The sequence below is a fragment of the Chenopodium album genome, chromosome 16, assembly GCF_948465745.1.
Source record: "Chenopodium album chromosome 16, dcCheAlbu1.1, whole genome shotgun sequence".
Classification (NCBI taxonomy): Eukaryota; Viridiplantae; Streptophyta; class Magnoliopsida; order Caryophyllales; family Amaranthaceae; genus Chenopodium; species Chenopodium album.
The window spans coordinates 42,563,582-42,587,420 of record NC_137849.1 but is presented as its reverse complement, the minus strand read 5'-3'; the positions used below and the strand labels follow the sequence as shown (position 1 = coordinate 42,587,420).

Here is a 23,839-nt window from a genome sequence, read left to right as displayed (position 1 = left end):
GGATTTAATGAGTTGGAACAACTTCCTGAATGGATAGGCAACTTGTCATCTCTTGAGATAATGCTGATAACAAACTGCACCAAGTTGGCAAATCTACCTTCAACACAGGCCCTATCTCGTCTCTCTATATTAGAATATCTAGGTATTGTTAACTGCCCAATTTTGAGAGAAAGATATGTCAAAGATGTTGAATCTGGAATGTATGAAATCCCAAACCTTCCATATATTTGTATCAAGTGATGGCCTTAATTTTGAAAATTGCTGATTCAGGTTGGTCATACTATTATTCATAACCTCTTTGCTTTTTTTAATTTTATTCTCTGTATAAACTTTCATTTATTGATATATCTTTGTTTTACTTCCAGATTCAAGAACATGGATGATATTAATCAATCATGTGAATTGTGAAGCTGCTGCTCTTACTTATTTTTGTCAATATCACTTCAACTGTTCGACACAAATTAAATGCTGCAAGTATGTTGCTCAAATGCTAGCTTTTCTTTGCTCAGACAATTTAGTACTTTCAATTTTCAAATACAATATTGTAAAAGATTTAATTAATTATCATCATCGAAGAAGCAAAAAGGTATGTACTGTATTATGTAAATATGTTGTTGTGGTACAATAAAGTATTTTTTTTCTTTAATGCAGCGGTGTGAGTAATATGAATTTGCATAAACAAATAATATTTAAATTTTCATTTTTATTTAATGACTTCTTCGAACAATTGTCAATTTACATACGGAGTATAATTTTAGGAGTAAAATTGTGAAAGCTGAGGGTAGGCTAACATTATTAACCAACATAATAAGAACTCTTATCATGTTCTGGTATACATTCTAATAAATAGCACTACTCATAATACCTATGCTCTTCATGCCCAATTTCTGCCTGTTTCATTTTTGTTGTTGATAATCATGCTAACTAAGCTTTATTACATTTGTTATTTCACCTCTACAGATAAATTAGGGATCAATCTAAGAAAAGTGGAAACTCAATTTTCTATGTCAAATTCGAACAAATAGAGACCTTCATTTTGTGCCTTAAAATACTCTTACATATACAACAATGAGCTCACAAAAAACAATGTAATACTAGAAACGCTAGTACATTTTCTTCTTTAAAACCCATTCGTAATAGGTGCCTCATAGATTGAATAAGCAATAAAAGAATACCAATCATTTGAGGATCGATCGATCCTCTTCCAAACTTTTCCTCATAATAAAGTAAGCTTGTGATGGAATCAAATTCCAAATGATCTACAGTTTGCCTACGTTAAATTAGGAAATCAGCACGTACTACATTAGTGGCCGAAATTTTCTTTTTCCTCAGATTTCTTTGGTCTCCGTAGAGGGCTTCTCCTAGCAGGTTCACCGGAGTCCTTGTGTACAACAGGTTCTTCTCCATGTTCAGTGTTCCTGACTCTCAAAAGGTTGCTGTTAGAGGAAGCAGATCGCATGGCCCTTGGCAACTTTAAAGGGATATTTGCTTCGGTTGTACTGCTCTCTGCCGCCTTTTTACTTGCTGCTACATTGTCAGCTGCACAGCTCTCTGCCTTTTCCGGTAGATCTACATGCTCACCTTGTACTGATGTTGGGGCTGCTGGAACAAGCTGAATAGTGGATTTCCGCCATTTTTTCCTTTGGATGGGCCTTGGTGCATTTGATTTTCCCTGCAACAAGTTCAAAAACATAGTAAAATAACAATACAGAAGTATCTAGATAGGATATAGCACAAAGATATTGTAGAGACAGAACATACAGCTGTATTCCCAATATCAGCCAAAGGCTTTCTTTTGGCACCATTTTCTTCATGTTGTTCAGCAGGCCTTTCAGTTAAAGCATTCTGAAGTAATGTTGCACCTTGGGTGGCAAGATCTCGATCGTGCTCTACATCATTAGGAGGTATACAGTCCTCTTTGCTCTCACCTTCCCTGTTACTGCATTTATTGGAGGAGCAACCACAGGAGCTGGAGCAGCTACCTCCGGATGCACGGCATTCACACTTCATGGTCTTGCAAAATGACTGTTTGCTACACGTACAGCAAATAGTAGATGTAGAGTTCTCTTTTACAATATCAACTGAATCTTCTCCTTTCAAACTTCCACCATCAGTGTCCAATGACTTTGAATCAGACCCTGATCGACCACCCTTCCTAGAGTTCCTTTTCTTTACCATAACATCATTTTCCTCCCACTCGCCATCAGAGTCCTCGTCATGGTAAGAATACTCTGAATCAGAAGTATCCATGTCCTCCAATAGCTCTGAGTTGTTACCCGCAAACTTGAAAAAACCAGAGCTTCTAATACCCTAATAAAATCAATGAAGAAAAGAATGAGTTGTAAGGAACTATAACAGATAATGAAATGCCAAAGTTTTTAACAATTAATAATATAAATCAAAGCACAATATGGGAGAGCATATATACCTGTCGCAGGTCATAAGTTCTCACCTCACCACGAGTTGCGAGCACCTATGCCATAATGTAAGCAATTTGTTCAAAATTAAATGCCAAAAATTTTAATTTATAAGGACATCATATAAAAATTAGTTTATAATGATAAACCTGCTGTATTTGCTGCTTGACTTCTGCATTTTGTTTTTCCAATTGTCTAACAAAACCATTAAGTTTGACTACCTTCTCTTTCAAATCCTTTATCTCAGAGTCTTTCTCTCTACATTCGAGTTCTCTATCACGTACCATGCATCTTCAAGCAAAACAAAATAAAATTAGTTGGGACAAAATGAGCATCATGATACTAACTTTTGAATATCCATATGAACCATAATCATTGTCTAATACAATATCTAAGCAATTCTTTACAACAAAAAAAAAAAAAAAAGCTTCTCCTGTTAAATAAATAAATTAAATTAAATCCAAGACTCCAAGAGTACTGATGTAAGATCTTCAAGTACCCCCTTCACCATGTGTCAAATTGCTTACTTCATCCCCTCCGAGTTTCATAAAATTAACAATAGCACTAAAGTAACCAGTACCTGGAGGATGAAGCCAAATTGAAAAGATAATTCATCAAGCTTTTGGCTTCAGCAAGAGAACGAACTTGGTTCCAACGTCCCCTGCCACTAAAGACACGTTCACGCTCTTCTGCCTCAGATAGTTGTGAGGCCATTGAGACTAAGGCGCTTGAAGATGTTGCAAGCATATTTTCAAGTGCAAAGATCCTTGAGTTTCTTGCACCAGGGGACATAGTTTCAGGGCATTCACTGCATGAAAACCAAGCATCAAAAGCTGTGGTGATGATAACATGGATGAGATATTTAATAAAAATGAGATCTGATATTAAAGGTAAATAAAAGTAAGCAGCACCTCAAAATATTCTGCTTTAGCATTTCTGCTTCTTCCTTCAGCTTTGCAATCTCTTGTGCCATCTTGGTTCTCCTGGAATATTAAAATTGGTTAGTCGCCTTAGTTTGGTCAAATGTGTTGGGATATAGGAATGAGGGAAATAAAGTAAAAATTTCTACCAATTCAAATTAAAGAAAAAGAACTTAAAGCCACTGGCTACATAACGGAATGACAGATCTCCAGAGCACTAATGCAGCCATCCAGAAAACTTGATACAGAAATTTGGTAAATGTGCAAAACATGGTAAAATAAAATAGAAACTCACTCTTCCATTTGGCGTTCATACTGAGAGCGAACCTCATGTACCCGTACAGTGACTTCTAACTCATGCTCAATTCCTTGCATTAATGCCTTCACAACAGAGAAACATGTTAGCACTCAGCAGCATTTTACAGGTCAAAAAAAAATTCAACAAACAAATGTCTTGAAACCCAGATTAATCTTACCTGTGCTCCAGGACCATTACCTATACCAGCACCAGATAGATAAACAGAGAAACATGAACACAAGTTAGAAGATTAGTAAGCCATAGGTGTACACTTAATTAAACAAGTTTTTGTTCTAACCAGAGCTGTCTCGAGAAGCAGCCTTTCGAGACTCAAGAAGCTCTTTAAGTCTTTTTGTTGCCATAGATGCCTCTTCTGTCTTACGTTGCAGAACCTGACACATATACATGAGCTTCAGCAAGAAACTCCAAACATATACATGAGCTTCAGCAAGAAACTCATAACATCCATGCAGAGGGAAAATAGCTGAAGTTACCATCTTTTGCCTCTGATTCAATGCCAATAGTTTGTGCATCTCGTACTCATTCCTTCTTCCCTCCTTCTTAAGCTGTGGGGCAATAAGCAAGTCACAAAGTCCGTAAACAAAAAGTTTACTTTTAAAAGAGAGGACAATTTCACAAGCCTTAACAAGCACAATTGTAAATAATAATGAATAGAAATACAAAAATAATGTGGGTGACATCATTTTCTCAATAATAGAAAGATCAATTGCCAGGTGTAATTCTGTGGATGAACAAGAAAAGCCCAATTATTTAGCTTGTATTCATATATGATAGCTTATCTAAAGCACTGCTGGAGAGGTTTGCTAAAATGTTTACAAAAGCTGCTCATCACTGGACTTATTGGCATATACATTGCTCAAATTTTAAACCCAGGTAGACCAAGTCATTGAACAGAATTATGTTTAAGTAAAATTAGACAATCGAAAACAAGACTAGATAAATTAAAATAAATATATGAAACAGGCATTTAAAGCATCCTTAAATTAAAACTACTAAAGAGAAACATAAAACAACACATTATATTTACCTGAAGCACTTCTTTTTCCCGCATTGCTTTCCATGATCTAAATTGCTCCGACTCTTGCTTGATTTTGTTTTGCAATTGGACCTGTTTAGGTGCCAAGTTCAGAAAACAAAAATATAGTCAAAGTGAATGAATTTAGACAGACTTTCTTTTGTGACCCATCAATTTTTACCTTCTGAGTTTTTATACGATGTATCTCATCCTGCAACCTCTTTGCTGCATCATCACTTTTCTGTTTTTGTCTTAAAATCTGAGCTTGAGCTTCTTGTTTCTTTTTCAACTCAGAAACCTGAAGGCAAACATTTTAGCTCAAACAAAGTTTTTTTATATATATATAAAATAAAAAAATAAAAAAAATAAAAAAAACAAAAGAGAGAGAGAGAGAGAGAAAATTGAAACAAGAATTACAAACTAAAGAGCTCACCTGAGCTTCTAAACCATTAAGCTTCTGAATGTATTCTTCTTTGAGCCTTTGTGCACCATCATCAGAAGTCGATGAAATACCACCAAGTTTATGCCTCAAATCCTCAATTTCTTTCTGTCAACATATAAGGACTCAGAACAATGAATCTTCAATAGGGAGTCCACAATCAATATTTTATACTCACCTGCAATGCCTTTTTTTCATGTTCCAATTCAAGAACTTTCTTTTCATAATGTTGTTTCAGGACAGAAGAATCAGTACCAGCAAACCGCTTCATCTCAGCCTAATTGACACAGCATGGATCAATATTACAGGTTAGCATTGAAAACTAAATACACTGGTCATTGCGTAAACACAGATACAATTACACATAAGTTTTAAATGGTGATGTACATACCTCCTTTTGCTGAAGTTTCTTATCCAATTCTTTTAGCTCCATGTCCAGTCTTTCTTGTAGAGAAGAATGTTCTAACTCCTTCTCTTCAATCTCATCACCTAAATAAAAACATAATTGAAACGTTCAATTAAGACAGAAATAAATATAATAATATAAGTTACATAAAAACCTTAAATTTTGTCAATAGGCATGAGCATAAGACTGAAAAGAATAATATATCATAAAATAAGACAGAATAGGATAATATATCATAAAATAAGTTACATAAAAACTTTAAAATTTGTCAGTTGACATGACTAGCATAAAGATTAATTCAACTGCAACATACCAGCCATATCCTTTGCATCGTAGACAGATGAGTGCTCACTGAGATTGCCTAAATAAGCATTCTTAGAGGGTAATACTTCATCGTCTGATTCCAAGGAATCAGGAAAACCCTTGCGCTTCATGCTATTCAAATGTTGTAATCGCACTAACTCTTGCTCCAAATCTTGAATTTTTGACACGTACCTCTTGACCAAATCAATTTCCTGTAACATGTTTTCAAAAATTTTAATAAGCAAAACTATATGCTTAATAGAAACAGATTTATATGTACTAGATGACCATGCCTGATTTCCCAGAGACTCAATCTCATCCCATGATTTTCCACTCCTTGCTGCTTCAAGCTTCATAATCAGTTGGTCTTTTTCAACCTGAATCAGAAAGTTGCACATCACCTAAATGAAAAAATGGCAAACTACACATATGGTTCATTTTCAAGTGTTGTATTAATAAATACCTGAGCATCAAGAGCGCGTTGAGCTAAATGCTCACAACTGATACGACGTTCTTGAAGTTCACGTTGCAGCTCAGCGTTGCTTTGTTCAAGCAATGATATTTTATGCTTCAAAATCTGGATATCCAGAGAGGATATGTTAATTTCACAATCATAGTCTAGTCATGACAAAAGCTTCTATAAACTGCAGTACCTGAAACTCATCAAATGAAACACTAGAGTCACCACGATAATAAAGCAACTCTGTCTGAAGCTGCTCAATTTGACTACGCATTTTTTGCATCTGAGCTGCAACGGGATCACGATTTATCTGCAAGATGAAAACTAAATGAAAAGAAAGCCCAGAAAATTAAAGAAATTAAGTACAATAATAGAACTGGAACTTACGACTGCCTTGTTTTGAATGTTACGAGCTCGGTTTGCATACTTCAGGGTATTGAGAGTCTCCTCCGCATTTGTGTCAGCAGGGCTAACACACGCTGAAACAAAAAATCAGAATGAAAACCAAAGAGGCAAGTATAAATAGAATTAGGTTCTGTTTTATATTGTTAAACTGACAAAAATGTTGTTGGAGACTAACATACCAATCATAACGGTTTTGCTATTTCCTCCAAGTGAGTCCTAATAATTTAAAAAACACACAACACAATTTAATTATAAACATAAAACGCAAAATAAAGAATAGATATCATTCTGTTAATATAAAAGCAGAAATAGCAAGGAATGATAGAAAAGAATTGACATCCAATCATATTCTAATATATACCTGTAATAGCCGAGTGAGCTTGCTGTCACGGTATGGGACATGCCCTCCCTCTTTCCTTTTCTTCTCATCTCCAAGCGCACTGATCACATTCCCAAGGGACAGTAATCCCTTGTTTATATGAATGCCTGACAGCACATTATAAAATGAATACAAAAGACAACTGAATAAGTAAAGTGTAATTCATACATATTTATGGCATTGTTGTAAAGAGGAATGAAGATGAATTCTTCATACCTTCTTTTAGACGCAATCCATCTGCACCTGTCCGTTTGGCTCGTTCAGAACCAGCAAGGTCCACCAAGTGAAGCTTCGCGCTTAAAATATCATCATCAGTGTCACCGACTTTCTTTTGCTCCATAGAAATTGTAAATATGGCATGAGAACGACTGAAGGCCAAAAAAAAAACATGAGAAATATCATTCTTGATGAAAGATTATGGCAACTCATTACGACCTGAGGACTGCACAATTGAAAAATAGACCACACAACTAATTTGCTAAAATAAAACTAGTCCTTGAAATGAGAACTAATGTAGTAACTAACTTCAGCTCACTGTCTTCACAAATTTTTCAGAGATTCATGAGTGTAATACCTGGATTGGCTATTCATATTAGTGCTACCAGTAGCACGAGCAATAGACCCACGAGTCAAGTGCGACGCCATCTCTGCCTTTGACCTCACCTCTGCCTCCGTAACACCGGCTAACGTGATCCCACCATTGACTGTTTCTCTAATTTGTATGGGAACTCTAGCAGGCCCACAGTGCTTCGTTGTATCGCCTTTAGATAATGCAGGTGGACTTGTTTCAAGAAGATCAAACACTTCCTCTTTGAAAATCTGATTAATTTCAAACATTTTCTTATTAACATTCTCATATATCACAATCATCAATACAATGAACAATGTAATACTCAACTAAGTTTACCTCAATAAACGACACTCGAATTAAGAACTCGGTTGAACCCCTCATCGACTCAACTCGAGAATAAATCGTCTGCATAACTTGAGGGATAATTCCACCAGCATTGTCTTCCCCATTATAATTAGTTCCCATGGTGTAAGTTTTCCCTGACCCCGTCTTCAGTAAAACAAATACGAAGTACAAATTAAAATCATCATACACCCAAATTCAGCATTAAATGAAGAAACCCAGATTACAAATCAAGTAAAACGCATTACAAATAAACAAACAGTTTATAACAACACCAATTATCCAGATAAAATACAAAATTAAACAATTAAAAATAACAATCAGCCATAAATTTCATCCCAAACACACAAAATTCAATAATTAAGCTACAATTGCAAAAGAACTAACCTGTCCATAAGCAAGTACTGTTCCATTATAACCCTTGAACAAAGCATCAACTAAAGGAGCAACACATTCATCGAAAATTCGAGAGCACGGTGTTCCTCCATTTCCAAAAACATAATCAAATGTGAACGAATGAGATCCAATTTGCACCTAAATCCACAAAAAATCACACAAATTAACCCTAATTTTCAAAAAATTGCTAAGAAATTAAAATCAAAGAAAAGCCCCTTTAATTACTGACCTGAGGTTCACCGGGAAACACGGTAATACAATCGGTACAACCGAGGAGAAGCTCGGGAGTAATCAAAGGACGAACATTTACAGCGACACGAACACATTCTTTGTCCTGTGTACTCTTTCCATCGCCATTGTTGTTCTCCATTTAGTTAAATAATCAAAACAAAAAACCCTAGAAAATTGGGGATTTTTTCAGAATGATTAATTAAGGTGCAAGCGAGAACAATACGAAGAACATCCAATTGAATCGAGAAATTTGGGGGAAATTGTTTGAGCTTCGAAGATTGAAATTGAGGAGAGAGAAAGAGAAAATGGTGACCTGGGGAGGAGAGAGAAAGGGGTAAAATGGGGAATTTTAGAGAGAGAAAAATGGGGAGAGAATTTGAAAATGGAAGAATGGTGGAATTTGAATTAATGGAGTATGTTGGTGCGTATGATTTTAGGGGGGAAGAGGGACCAAAAAAAAAAGGAAAAGAAATTGTTTTGTGAAATTAAATTGTTTGTAAGTTTTTTTTTTTTTTTTAAATTAATTTTTTAATAGTTTGTGAATGGGTTGATGAGAGAGACAAGCGCTAAGTTCGAATTCAAATTTTGTAGGAGGGGTGGTCACGTGCTTTATCAACGGTTCTTTTTTGTGTGTCACGTGAGTTGACTTTGTAATTGACTGATTGTATAATTTTTTATTTTTTATTTTTACGTAATGAAAAAATTGAGGTACCCTCTATGTAGAGGTGGTGGACAGGGCCGGCCTTTGTCAAGAAAAGTGGGCTCACTTTGGGCCAAAAAAACATGTCCAAACCCGTTATGTTTGGCCAAAGATAGCAGTAGTTTTTTTTTTTTTTTTTTCTTTAAGGAAAGATAGCAGATTTTTTTAAATCAAACATATTAAAGAGTATACTGTAATAAATCTAACAATATCTCACGTCACTATATTTTTATAACGTATTAATCATTTAATCACAAAACATTGTTAAAGTAATGCGTGTGAATAATGATAAAATCAAAACGTGTCAAAAGAATGGAATTAATACAAATTTTGGGCTAGAAAATATGTCCAAACCTGAAAAAAAATTTAGGTTGAGCCAATTTTGATCAAGTCTATCTCTATGTCTATGGGTTAAAATATCATTTGTTCTTTACCACATGTTTATTCAAAACACTTGTAATAAGATATTGTGGTTTAATTAATAAGGGTGGAATATTCTTTTTGTAGGGGAAAAACAAGCTATTGTAGAATAGAATACAAAGTAGTATATAAGGAGATATCTTTGCGGCGCAATGATTCATCCATTTATATTAACATAAAACGCCAAAATAGGATATTGAGGTAGACTTCCATCTCCTTAGTGAAACCACATCTACTAGTGGAAGACGCCCCACAAGAGTACAAGACCACAACCACCTACCAAGGGAGAGCCATGTTTTTCAGTATACTAGTACAAACCAATGTGTTTTAAGTATTCAATCTTTAATTTAAGTTTCGATGAATCAAGCTAAATTTGGTCTAGTGATAAGGATTACACCTTGTAATTTTGAAATTGGGGATTCAATCCTCACTAGAAGCATTTTGAGGGTAGAATTCCTTACCTTTCCTATCACTCTTAGGGGCCGTTTGGTTGGGGTTAATCATCAAAGGGAAAGGGAATCAAATGTACTGATTCCTTTTGTTGTTGTTTGTTACGCATATTTTCCCATTCCCTTTACCCTCCCCATTCCCCTAAATCCTTCTAAGTTGATTCCCCATCCCCCTAAGTATTCCCATTCCCTAGCCACCACATCACCACCATACAACCACCCTGATCTACCCACACCACCGGTAAACCAAGCCGACGCACTTCCCCCCACCACTCAGCGCGCTTCTCCACCTCTCCCCCGCCGCTCGTCGCCCCTCCTTTCCCTCGGAAAAACTTCACCAGTCTGGAAATCCCCTTCTCTTTCCCTGTAAAAACCCCCTTCTCTCTCCCTGTAAAACCCCTTCTTTCTCCTCGTAAAATCGTCGTCTGACCTTCCCCCACTCTCAAATCCCTAGCCGCTAGGGTTTACACGGTGGAGGGAGGGTCGCACGATGGTTATATGGGGAGGGAGAAGGGGTTTCTAGGGGTTTTGGGTGAAGTTTTCCGAGGGAGGCAAGGTGTTTGCGGGGGGAGAGGAGGGCGGCGAATCGCGTCGACTGATGAGGGAAGCGCGGCGAACGGTGGTGTGGCTAGGTGGTGGCCGGAAAACGTGGGAAGTGAAGGAGATAGGTTGTGTGGTGGTGATGTGGTGGTTTAATTAGTGGTTTGATTCTCTTTGTTTTTTTAAAACAAACAACATACTAAATTTGAGGTATATATATTTTCATTCCATTCTCTTTCTTTCCCTTTGTTCATTCCATTCCGTTTACCCCGTGCGAACCAAACGACCCCTTAAAGTATCTAACCCACAAATATCAGATTCAAAAAATTGTAAGAGTTGAGGTAGAGTTAGAGTCCTTCTCAAGATAGCTGAAAAAATAAAAAAAGTTCAAAGCTTTTAGCAAATTCTATGTGGATGATATAGTTTTAATTGTTTGCATTATTAGGTATGTATGAAAAATTAGTTCTGAAACCAACGCATTTTTAAAAAAGATATAATTCCAATTGTAGCATTATTTATGAAAATCACTTATAAATTTATGATTTTTATAGACAACGAAATAATTATGAGTATTTTATAATGAAAAAATGTAAGAACATTTTTGTTTAATGAAAAAAATGTAAAAATATAGATATGCAATTTTGCTAATCTAAATACTCCAATCATTAAAAGTTAATAAGGGTTTTGTATTACGCATACCATTCACATGGCTTTTCATTCCGTCACGTAAGAACGAAAAACATAAAATCTTATTATCTTATCAACTTAAAATTAAAATGACAAATTTGTTCCCGTTAAAAAAAAAAACAAAAAAAAAAAAATTGACAAATTTGTTGTCCCTTTTAATTTTTTTCCCCCAATTCTACCAAAAAAAAAAAAAAAAAGGCCAAAAAGTGGAGACCATCTTTTCAACGGCTGAGATCACACGAAGTAAAATCATATCTTCAAAACGCAGCGCTTCGATAAAGCGGGAAAACAAAGCAAAAGCATCCTCCCCGTTGGTTGGAACATGGACTCAACGATGCCACGCAATCATTCATAAAATCAAACAACAAATAAGATAACGTTTTTTAATTCACCCAAACATTCCTAAACGCCGCGTTTTCACCAATCATTTTATCCAAATAAACTTTTTCATTAAATTCCTTTTTAATTTTCACTTTCTCTCTCATCTTCAACCGTAATCTGCACAGTTTGATTGATTTGCCACTCTTGGGTTTGGATTTTCTCTCTCCTTTAAATTCTTCAAAGTTCGTTGTTTCTCTTTTTTGATTACTGTTTGATCGTTAAGTTAGAATTAGAATTAATATTAAAACGATTGATGATTGAAGTAGTAGAATTGTTCATGATCATAAAATGTTTAGTTTTTATTGATTGATTTTAGATTATTAGTTTAACAATTTTTGCTATTTTTTCTGGTTTTTTGAGCTGATTTATGTAATTTTGCATCATTGCTGTTGAATTCCGTGTTGTTTGGACCAAATAGCTTAGTTCGCAGTACTCCTCCCGTCTCTAAAAGTTCTTTCTGTTTTGATGAATATAATCGCAGTTTAAACAAGAAAAACGGTTAGAGATGGATGAAGTATAATTTTGTTGGATTTTTTTTTTCCTGTTTTAATGAATTGGAATATGACATCTTTTTAGTTTTTACTAGTGCTAATTTTGGTTGATAGATGTTGAAATTCATGATAAAATTGTGTTGATCAAGCTGAATATTATGTAAATCAGCTCAAGTAGTTGTAATGTTCAAGGAAATATAAAGTTTGCTAGATTTTTTTTTTTTGTTAACAAAATTTGTTACTTAGGGTTTTGGTTCGGGATTTTGGAAGATTGCTATTACTATGAAATTTATACTTAGTGCTAATTAATTGATCATTGAAATGAAGATGGATTGGTTGTTGGGGTATAAAAGTTGTTTTAGTCTTCAATGAAGGTAGTATAACATAGTTACCATTAATCCATGATCAATGGTACATTATATGGAGTAATGCTTCTGTTAATAAGTTGCATTCGAGTTCTATGGTAAGATTGGTTTAATCATGCCTTTTATCAGATGGTTTAATCAACATCTGCTATTTAAGTGACAAAGATCGTGTATAGTGTTACATCTATTTGATTTGTCGTTTGGGGTTCTGCCTGATTGTGGGTTGTTTTTGGTTGTCTAATGTTGTAGAATTGTAGAATCACTAACATGTTCTCATGTATAACTTCATTATTTTCCAATGGCAGGTCTTGTGACATTGGCACGTAGTACCACGATTTGTGTACTGATCTTACTTTCCCTGTTTCGAATTGTATGGGGTTATCTGATGAAGCTGATACCTGAATTCTAATAATCTTGGTAACATTGAACAAGTGCTGTCACATAAAATATTTTAAAGAATGGTGGTTGCCTCTTCTTTGCAATTTTCTCATGAAATCAGACTGTATAGTTCATATGGACTACCATACCCGTCTAAGGTACAAACTTTTACTGGGTTACAAATATGGCAGTGAAATTCTTATAATCTGACATTGCAATTCTTTGGACCTCTTAGTTCTATTACTGAAACATATCTATTTCAGCCCATAATGCAAAATGGTCGACTTCCTTTCTCCAGCACTACTGTTTCAGCAAATAATGCAGTAAGTTTACCTATGGAAACAGAACTTAATTAATTTTCAGTTTATTCAGTTTTCTGAATAGCAACTTTTGTCAAATTTAATGCTGCCAGTGCAAGTATTATGTATCTGTAGCTGATATGGTTTATTAGAGAGGCTCCCTTTTCCCAGTGGTGTTAAGAGCAAATTGCTATAATAATCTGACAATGTTCTATTTCCTGTTATTTGTATGGGGATGACTAAATATTCCATTTGCATCTTTGGAGGTTTTTATGCTTAATTGATTGTATTTTCAGGTAAAGGATGCTTGGAATTTTCATTTTCTAAGCAGAACAATCAATAAGAAAGCCACAGATTCCTCCAAACATAGGACCTTCCTGTGCAGATCCGTTCTTTTACCAAATGGAGGAAATTGTTCTTCTCTAATGCAGAATGCTCCTGTTGTTTTGAAGAGGTACCTCTTCTGGTGTTGTGTCTTGTCATTTACCTTCCTCATTTAACCATTTGTTTATTTATTTATTGATTGTTAGAAATTTGCTGATTGTTTGACTTGTGGTTGATGTATACTACCCTTCTATAGACCTGGCAAATGTGTTATGTCGTGTTCAGGTTTGGTCTCATTTTCATTTTTCGTTCACAAAATGTATATAATAGAATAATACGATTATTCAAACGGGCTATGTTCAGTTTAGTTTTGTGTCATGTTGTGTCAACCCTTCCTGTTTTCTCTCATAAATTTTGTCTTGTGTCAAAGACTTCTTGCTTCATGCTTCTTTAGTCTACATACAATTTTGGGTAGAATCTAGTGAGAACTTAGAATTCAGATGATATACCTGGCAATCTAGGGGATACCTATCTTTTTTTATTTTCTCTCTGGAATTAAAGATTTGCCATTTACAAGTTATTTTTGTGAAGGATTAGGCTTGTTAGGCATTGTTAGTCTAACTTGATGAGTTGCATTCAAACTATTATCAATTGTCCTCTGTATCCATGTGTTTCTATGTCCCTCTCTATTTTTTTCTCCTTTTTAGTGATATTAGATGAAAAAGAAACAAAGAGTTGTAGAATTGAATGTTGGATTTTGCTATCTATTCTAATTTGTTGGATCTTTGCCTACAGTTGGCATCAACTGTTAATGCAGTACAACTTAGGGTTTTCAAATGCTTACTGTGGATGCTATTTATTCATATTTGGGTCATGTATGCAGGGTGTGTGACAGTTTATCTTCGAAACCAGTTGTGTCTCAGTTGATCCCAGCCATTGGTGTCATTGCTTTAGCATGGGGACTTCTGCCACTTCTGCGATTCGGCTGGAGTGTTTTCATTTATGTATTTATCTTTCCTTTACTTTTAGTCTCACCCCTGAAATTCAATTAAGCTTTGTGACTTCTTTTATTTACTCAATACCCATTTTTAACTCCTTTGTTTCTGTGTCTTTTCCCTCCAGAAAAATGGTGGCAATTGGAAAAGGAGTAGCACATATTTTTTTGCGTCTTCTTATGTTCAACCATTGCTACTATGGACTGGAGCTTTGCTTATTTGCAGGTGCATGGAGCATATTTTTCTCAGTTTTTAAACTTCTTTCCTTTGACTGCTATAAAAGTATCTATCACTGGGAAATCATGTGGTATCAACAATAGAGTTATCTTTTCCAGGGCGTTGGATCCTATGATTTTACCTTCAGAAGCAAGCCAGGTTGTTAAGCAGCGGCTTTTGCATTTTATACGATCATTTTCCACGATGGTAGCCTTTGCCTATTGTTTATCTTGGTGAGCTTCTGTTCTATCTTAATCTTTGATTTATTGCTAAAAGAAGCTGGATGCCTGGATCTGCTTTTTAACTGCTCTGGAAATCTACGTTTGGTTCTTTGCAGCAAGTCTTTACATATTAGAGTAATGTGGTTTCCTTGATGATAGTTGTTAATATCAGTACTTTAGGATGATAGGATCCAACAATGGTCTTATGTAAATATGTTTGGATTGTTATTTGTAACATACTAACACCTAAATTTTCAAAAAGTACCATGATATAATTTTTTTTTTTTCCTTACAAATTTAAACATATGGCTGAAAAAGTTTGACTGCCAGCTGCTGTTTCTGATGCTAGTTGTAGTTAATTCCTTGATTATATCATTCAGGGTTTCTTATGAAAGATTTTTTATAGGGCTTTTGGCATCATCATTCTGTTTTAAAATGGTTGTTTTTGCCTTTTTTTTCCCTTTTTCCTTTTCCTGGCAGCTTAGTTCAACAAGTGCAAAAGTACTTTATGGAAGCTAGCGACTATAATGACTCGAGAAGTGTATGTTCTAGGTTCCCTTTTTCTTTTTATTCTGGTAGCATGCATTTTCCTGATATAGGCTGTTGTATGCAAACAAAAAGTGGTTTCTGCTCTATTTTAAAATTACTGAGTCTGATTTTCCATGATTGTGTGTGTCACTCTTGCCCGTCAATGTGCGAGAAAATTTAGGAGCTCATTACTAGTTGAAAGTTTTGTTTACGGTTCAAATTTCCATTTAACCGGATTACTTTGCCTCTGACAATGAATTCTACCTTTCTATTTTATTTGTATTCTGAGCAGATGGGCTTTCAGTTTGCTGGGAAGGCTATCTATACAGCTGTATGGGTGGCATCAGTTTCATTGTTCATGGAACTGTTGGGTTTCTCTACCCAGAGGTGGCTAACTGCTGGAGGTCTTGGAACAGTATTGCTCACTCTTGCTGGGCGAGAGGTGCTGCATGTTTTCTTGTATTAATAAATCATTGGTGATTTCAAGCATGTTTCAATAATCGTTATTGTTAATTATTGCTACAGATATTCACTAACTTCCTGTCAAGTGTGATGATTCATGCAACAAGACCATTTATTCTGAATGAATGGATTCAAACAAAGATTGAAGGTTATGAAGTGTCTGGTACTGTGGAGGTGCATATTTTTCAGATGCTTCAAGAACTGTTAATTACCATTTCTTGCATAAGCTTCATACTTCACTACTTTGTATTATTTATTCAGGAGTTTGATTTGGCCACAAATTGTCTACTTTAGATTTGTAGTCAAAGTGGGTATTTAATTGCTGCTTGTGCAACATGTGTAATAATAATGGTTTTATTATCATCTCAGCATGTTGGTTGGTGGTCACCAACTATCATCAGAGGAGATGATCGTGAAGCAGTTTATATTCCAAACCACAAGTTCACTGTCAGTATTGTGAGAAATCTAACCCAAAAGACTCATTGGCGCATTAAAACCCATCTTGCTATTAGTCACCTGGATGTCAACAAGATTAATGTGAGTATGACATTGAATTACAATGTATCTAGGCAGTACTTGCTCTCAATTCTTGCATTTCAAGTAAAAATTCTCTCTCCTTTTCGGCAGATTATTGTAGCTGATATGCGCAAGGTTTTAGCTAAACATCCCCAAATAGAGCAACAGAAGTTGCACAGGAGAGTTTTCCTGGATAACATTAATCATGAGAATCAGGCACTTCTGGTTAGTACAATGCATATGATAATCAATTTCTCTTTTGACTGTGAAAAAGTTTTTAAGCTAGGTCCACATTTTTATACGCTAATGAAATAGGTTTAGAGCATGTTTACTTGCTCCAAGTCCAAGGTTAAATGAAGCTTCCCCATTTTTCATGGATAGAATCCTTGTCATTATAATTGGACAGAGAAAAGTACCAATTTTATATGTGGCTCCCTTTGATATTTTTATGATTGTTACCACGTCTTGTGTCACTGAGTTATTGTTTGTGGAAGAAAAATTATTTGGTAACTTCTGGACCAACTGGGCTGGTGAGAGTCCTAAGGGAATTCTTTGAAACTCTTGTTGGGACGTAGTGCTAATTGGCTGTTGGAATTTGCTTCCGTCGTCTTTCAGATTGTCGAAAATTTTGATCTTTAATCAACTACCTCTGGATCTTGAATCAGTTTACTGACTATTTCAAGTCATCTGCTATGGGTAATAACATGAAAAGTCAGCTTATGATTCTGTCATATTGTTTTGCAGATAATGATATCCTGCTTTGTGAAGACTTCTCGCTTTGAAGAGTACCTTTGTGTTAAGGTAAATTCACTAGCTTCAGATTTATATTATCAATCTGTGTTTTTTGTTTGATGTTTTAGGTGCTAGCAAGAAGTTTCTAAGTAGTAATGGTACTTTGTTCTCCTCAGCTCATTTTTAATGAAACTTGTCATCAATATAATAATTTAGGAGCCAGATTTTTAATCTTTTCACAACCTTTCAAACCCTCATTTCTCAAAATCTATAATTTAGGTGATTATTAAAGTAGTAAGGGGATATAAATCTAACACCTATTGACCTAACAGTCTAACACCATTACTACTTTAGGAACTTCATGACAGCCCTCCTGATTCAAGCTTTTCTAGACCTTCCTGAATCCTGAATCCTGATGTCTATTTGAGTTTATTCTATTTCTTCTGGAAACTTTAGTCCTATACAATTTTCAACGTATGTGAACGCGTCACAACATTTAGCTTGCACAAGACCACACTGTTCACTGCCAGTCCTTACAATTGTACTCATCAGATGCATGCATATGTTCAATACAGCTACAATCAACAATAGCTAATTTGATTTTGCTGCCTATTATGTAATTTTGCATTACGACTTGATGTGAAATCTATAATTTAACAACGCTCATGATAAACCTGTTTTCTTAAAACAGGAAGCAATACTCTTGGATCTTCTTAGAGTAATCAGCCATCATCGTGCTCGACTTGCCACACCCATTCGAACCATACGAAAAGTTTACACTGAAACAGACGTCGACAATGTTCCATTTTCTGAAACTGTCTACAGTGGTTCTGGAGCTGTTAATAACCATCCTTTCCTACTAATAGAACCTTCTTACAAAATAAATAGTGACAATAAAACCAAATCTCCGACCCGTAAAGATGAAAAGTCTTATGTAGCCTCAAAATCTGACTCCAAGGTAGATGTCAAAATTGACGATCAGGATAAGGTAGACATCAATGATAAAGGGGCTTTAGAAAAGGATCTCAATGTATTGAAGAAGGATGATGAAAGTCAAGCTACCTCACCAGCACCAAGGACGGCATTAGATGAGAATATTGTACTTGGTGTTGCTTTAGAGGGCTCAAAGCGAACCCTTCCTATTGAAGAAGAAGAAATTTCACCATTGTCTTCTTCAACCGGGGATTCAAAGGAATTGGCTGCATCTCGAAATGGTGTTGGATCTTCATCAGGTGCAGAGGACAAGAAAGACGATCAGGTATCATCAACTGGTAGTGCGAAGCCAGGTGATAACCGTGAGAAGACGAGTGGGTAAAACATTACTGTCAGTTGTCACATATAGTTCAAATGACTCAGCAAAGAAATGCCGTATAGCTGTCTATTTTTCTCAAGGCTGGCATATTGCAGGGTACCATCTTCCAGTGTTGTATATTACAATAGTTAGTATTTGTATATTCAATAGAGAAAAGTAAAGGAACTTGGCTATTATTGCCAAGTTATAATCAGCACTCATCGTCTCATCTCCAATCATCTATCGAGAAGCTTAGGGTTGCAAATTTCCTTGCAGCTCTAGCACATCTCGGGCTTGACCATAGGGAGATTAACTTAGGTAAATATTTGTAATTAAGGTCATCTTACTCTAGATAAAGTGGGATTTTGCCTTCTCAAAAGACAACTCTAAACTTCTTGTTTCCTTATTTGTGTACATGTATCCAAACGACTTAACTGTCATGCTGAAGAAACATGCCCAAAGTTTTTCCAGAATATTAAGAAATAATAGGTACGTCAAGAAAAGTGTAAATTTGCTCTCATTAATGTAGAATTTGATTTCTGCATTGCTAAAATATCGTAGAGGAAGAACAAAATGAATGACAGGAAAAGCTTAAGTCAAGTTAGATTATGTTTGGCACATACAATCAGGAACAGGGTAAGTATATATGGACTGCTTCTCCTTCCTCACTCTAATTTGTCCTTGCCTATTTTTGTGCCCGGCTACAACAGCATTCTGAAAGTCATGCCAACTAATACTCTGATTCAGGAAAAGCTGGCCTAGCAATGCCATGTTTGGTCTTATAGTCTTCAGATTCTGATATGCTCGATGACCCAACTGTACACAAAAAGGTTTTAAATCAGGTGGTTAGTAAAAAGAACACATCTGAAAAGAAGTAAGATCACTGATTGCACATTAGCAGCATAATCTTATAAATGATTCTCGGATTCTCCCCTTGTTTCTAAATACGAGTTGATATTGTTTTTAAGGTCAAATTTGACTAAGTTTTCATTTATAATGAAGTTACTCTGCTGAAAAAAAAAATGAATAGAATTTTGAGAAATTTATGGCATACTATCAGAAGGAAACACAAATTAATATAAAAATAATAATAATAATAAGCTTACCATCGCATTATGCATGTTTCCTGGAGAAGCAGAGATGAAAATATCACTGTGCATGCTCACATAATAATCCACTGCAGCTAACAATGAAGCTTTGCCTTCAACCTTCCCACGCTCATCAGCAGTGGCAAGACTCCTTTTGTCTTCTATACGGGGAAACAACGTACGTAGAGTTGATATCCTGGCTTCACCGCCATATACCTGAACAAAGCAATTTAGTAAACCTAGCTAAAAAGCCTAAAATTCAAGTTCTCAAATAGAGGGGAAAAAGGAACAAAGTTCAAAAGGAGAACTATCATTCACTGTTTCGTATCACAAACCTTGTGGGAAGCCAGGTAAAGGCGAGTGTTATTGGAGAAGCCTAAAGCTGCAAGCAACAACCCAATCTCTTCCGGTGTCAATGGGCAACGTCCTTGATTTCTCAATTCTTCATCAGAGAACTGAGTTTTCATAACTCTTCCTTGCCAAATGACTTGACGATATTTTGCAAGAGCTAATTTTTCAGCTCTTCCCCCACCAAAATCACAAGCTGAATGTGCTGCCATATCCTGAGATAATTATTGGAGGAAGCCAATTGTTACCAAAACCCCTCGGAAACAATTGACCATCAAGTAGAAATATAATATTCATTGTGCATAATATGGCATATTGTGAGCTCTTCCTTCATAACACTTCTTCACAACAAACATAAACTTGTCCATTAGTAGGGGCGAGGAGAGGAGAGGGAAGGAGGGAAGGTTGGAGAAGAATAGTGATACTATTAGAAGACTAACAAGTCCCATAAAGGCTCCAACATCTACTGTAGGTATTTTCAAATAATTTAAGCATCCTTGGTAAAGATTTTATCATCATAACTTATCCTAGCAATTAACCGTGCTTAAACTATCCATCACCGCAGACAACTATAAAATTAAACTAGTGATCATGTACTAAAACGTAAACCTTACTTAAACATGATTTATAACATAAAAGCCAGGAATAACAATAAAGTTAATGTAGACAACTCTGAGCAGTATTTTGGTGGCTAGGTGGTTAAAATCAAACAGGCATGGATTTTCCAAGTCTGTCCAGGTTGGCCCATTTACTTTGAGAGATATAAAAAGGCAGAAGAACGCGGTCAAAATCTTTTGAGCAAAATGAGTTTGGAAACTGTCAAATCCCTCTAGTGAAAAGATAGAATAGAGAGCTTGTAAAACTAAAATCTATAATGGATAGACATGGGGTTCAGAATGGATTTCCAAATAGAAATGAGTCGTCCAGATAGTTGTGGGTCTAAGTCTAATTATGAAAAATATTATTTCTTTGGTTCTTACTTCTTCCCTCTGACCTTAATAATTTTTCTTATCCATGAAAGAGAATCACAATCACAAAGCTACAGAAGCAAATCATAAAACAAGATAGTGAGAAGAACAAAACTAGGAGAAAATCTCACTTTATCAAACCGAAGATGCAGCACAACATACTTTTCCCTCTGTCCAGAAAATTCACCAGATGAGCGCAATCGGCTGACAAGGGTGTCACCCAATGCCCTAATATGTGGAACAAAGAGTAATGCTTCAAAGTTGACCTTGCAACGAAGCTGTTGAATGGTTTTAGGCAAGTTGTCAAAAGCCAAACGGTGTGAGAAAGGGGAAATTGCAGCAATTCCATACCTAGTATAGTTCAAAAGATATTAATCCAAGAGTCCGCTAACAATACCGTAAGAATGGAAGATTACCAGAGAAAAACTAAAAGAATCACATGAAAGAACACAAGTTTCAGACGGGGTAAAAGAAAGCATAAAACATGTAGCATTAAAGAGAAGAGCAAAGGTTACTTTCAAGCAGTTGTACTATGTATGTCATTTGTCAGTAACCGCTTAGCATGCTTGTTTTAGCATTTCAGGCTATAATGACTCAATTTATTTACTCAAACAATGTGCATCAAGTGTTTGGAGTATTTAGGGATATGGCAAAGAGTAACTTACCTATGCAATATAGGTAATACATTCTCCAAATACCAGTCAGCTGATGCATGGACAGGTGCAGTCTTAATTCGGGTTTCTCGTATACCTGTGCCATAATACTCCCTAGTGCTCCAAGAGTATTCAACAGGCAACTCAGTAACTATGGAAATTTCATCCCTCAAACTACTGATAAAGTGATCCAAATCAAATACTTCAGAAAATGAACTGCACAAACATATCGCACTGTAAGTCAATATTATGGCCTTAACAAGCCGTAAATTAAAGAAATCAATCTTCAGACAAGGCACCTTGAATCTTGCCATACTGTATTGACTTCCAGGTGTGGGATTACAAGAGTTGCATTCAAAATTTTAGCAACAGCAACGGCATCACAAATCTGAACAAGGTTAACAGATCTGTTATAACAAAAAAAACAAACAATTCATATAATGAATTCACATACACCGGTAGCAACTAGCAAGTCAAGAGCATAAATTTACCCCCATTCTCTGCTGGTTTAATCCTCCATCAAGAAACACTTGTATATAGCCCTGCGACTTCTCAGGCAAGGCTGCCAACCAAAAATTGGGTTAATTATAATTAAGTTGCACCCTATGTAACAAGGACACACTAGTTTCTAGTACTTACGAGTACTTTTGGTATCATGACATGATTTCCATCCTTGGTGGAGCAAAGGAGACCACAGCTCAAGCTGCTGTCGAAAGGGCTGAAACAATGCAGCAACATAATAAAGACCAGCAAGTACTCAACTTTCGATTATCACAATTCGTCTACAATAAGATAAAATCACAATTATTAAAGGCTAATAAGCACATACTCACAGTTTGCCATTGTAATGCCCCCTGCAAGAGGCGCATATGCCTTGGTTTGGGCGCATTCCATTCCTACAATTTGGAAGCCAACAGTACATAGAATAGAATCATAATCTATCATATGAAATGCATATCAGACCATTGAACAGCCAAATCCACAATAAGTAAACAATCAATGCTACACCATCAATACCTCCAACTTCAACAAATATCAAAGATATATACCTAACATATAAATATCATTTCCCTAAAAACTATGATAATAATCATCTTCAAGCAAATCAAATAAAGTCAAAAGTAAATTCTTCTCTTAACTATTATCATTACAAATAATCATTTATTTTCCTATCTGTCAATACGTCTAGTTCACTAAAATTACATTAAAATAAATTATAAATATTAATCAATATCATTTCCAACCCACAAAAGTTCAAGATAGAATCTTTTCAACTTAAACCGATAAACCCAGCACCAATTTGATGTACCCACCAAAAATTAGCAAATGCCCAGAAAAATTAACAGTAATAATCAACATCAACAAGTAACGAAATGTCATCAATTTTGTTCTTTTAAAAGAAAGGGCATGATTGATGAGAGAGAAACTTACAGAGAAAAGAGAAGAATATGAGCGAGCGAGGGGAGAGAAAAGATGAGGGAAGAAAATGGGAAGGAGTAGCACAAACAAGGAGATAAATGTCGGTGATTTGTGGGAGTAATAACTCCGATGATGTTGTGACACCTTCATCATCATCTGGAAATTCAACAATTTTTTTTTCTTGAATAAATTTGATTTTTGAAGACTTGATTATGTAATTGAATGAATAATCATGTCGACATTTGCAATTGATTCAGTCACACAAAAATGGAGATCAAAGAGTCGAAAGGTAGAGATGGTAAGTGGGATCTTGATACTTTGGGAGTGTGTGAGTTTCTAATTTTAATTGAATTTTGCATTAAGCATTTCAAGATGGATATCCTTCAAGGATGAGTGTGTAATTTTTTTTTTAAAAAAAAAAAGATTTTAAAAATTTTTGTGTAATAAAATATGTGAATTGTTGGATTGAGAAATTTTGGTGAAATTAGACAAGTGAGAGTTCATAAGAATACAAATTTTCACAAAATATAATAGTTTACAATTTTCATTGTAAATCAATCTCTTTTATAAGCTAGTTTTGCAATGTAATACAATTTTTAATTATTTAAAAAAAATCCTTAGATCTAGCATCACAATTCATGAATGACGAACCACTACCATACCCCCTGTCATCTCGTCGGTCAACCACGAACCACCACAATCATCCTCTTTGCGTCCTTCTTCTTCCCTTCTTCCTCCTTCCTCAACAACCACTTCAATGCCGCT

General features: G+C 35.5%; 3 protein-coding genes across 4 annotated transcripts; 1 reads left to right on the top strand and 2 right to left on the bottom strand.

Annotated features, from left to right (window-relative positions):
- Positions 1 to 1,043: 1,043 nt before the first annotated feature.
- On the bottom strand, positions 1,044 to 9,223 carry LOC145585403 (kinesin-like protein KIN-4C). Its single transcript, XM_081642106.1, has 27 exons — positions 8,602 to 9,223; positions 8,364 to 8,510; positions 7,971 to 8,123; positions 7,638 to 7,882; positions 7,280 to 7,431; positions 7,046 to 7,170; positions 6,864 to 6,900; positions 6,667 to 6,758; positions 6,473 to 6,589; positions 6,283 to 6,396; positions 6,113 to 6,196; positions 5,830 to 6,031; positions 5,502 to 5,599; positions 5,289 to 5,387; positions 5,105 to 5,218; positions 4,853 to 4,969; positions 4,684 to 4,764; positions 4,130 to 4,201; positions 3,934 to 4,027; positions 3,814 to 3,833; positions 3,633 to 3,718; positions 3,329 to 3,400; positions 2,998 to 3,225; positions 2,567 to 2,708; positions 2,429 to 2,473; positions 1,762 to 2,310; positions 1,044 to 1,672 (listed from the first exon to the last, which is right to left on the bottom strand). Exons 1-27 carry the CDS (start codon positions 8,740 to 8,742, stop codon positions 1,304 to 1,306), a joined length of 3,795 nt encoding a protein of 1,264 aa, XP_081498232.1. The 5' UTR covers positions 8,743 to 9,223; the 3' UTR covers positions 1,044 to 1,303.
- Positions 9,224 to 11,809: 2,586 nt separating this feature from the next.
- On the top strand, positions 11,810 to 18,982 carry LOC145586574 (mechanosensitive ion channel protein 2, chloroplastic-like). 2 transcript variants are annotated; one of them, XM_081643442.1, is made up of 14 exons: positions 11,810 to 11,928; positions 12,942 to 13,172; positions 13,278 to 13,337; positions 13,610 to 13,767; positions 14,521 to 14,641; positions 14,760 to 14,857; positions 14,968 to 15,081; positions 15,550 to 15,610; positions 15,890 to 16,039; positions 16,123 to 16,233; positions 16,429 to 16,596; positions 16,687 to 16,800; positions 17,320 to 17,376; positions 17,999 to 18,982. In XM_081643442.1, the coding sequence occupies exons 2-14, from the start codon at positions 13,095 to 13,097 to the stop codon at positions 18,620 to 18,622; spliced, it is 1,914 nt and encodes a 637-aa protein (XP_081499568.1). In that variant the 5' UTR covers positions 11,810 to 11,928; positions 12,942 to 13,094; the 3' UTR covers positions 18,623 to 18,982. The 2 variants fall into 2 exon arrangements, with proteins under 2 accessions (XP_081499568.1, XP_081499569.1); XM_081643443.1 differs by having other exon boundaries at positions 11,829 to 11,962.
- A 112-nt stretch (positions 18,983 to 19,094) lies between these two features.
- Positions 19,095 to 23,425, bottom strand: LOC145586575 (O-fucosyltransferase 31-like). The gene is made up of 10 exons (XM_081643444.1): positions 23,087 to 23,425; positions 22,489 to 22,551; positions 22,295 to 22,373; positions 22,147 to 22,217; positions 21,955 to 22,043; positions 21,668 to 21,871; positions 21,134 to 21,353; positions 20,022 to 20,249; positions 19,705 to 19,902; positions 19,095 to 19,414 (listed from the first exon to the last, which is right to left on the bottom strand). Exons 1-10 carry the CDS (start codon positions 23,228 to 23,230, stop codon positions 19,205 to 19,207), a joined length of 1,506 nt encoding a protein of 501 aa, XP_081499570.1. The 5' UTR covers positions 23,231 to 23,425; the 3' UTR covers positions 19,095 to 19,204.
- Positions 23,426 to 23,839: the final 414 nt, after the last annotated feature.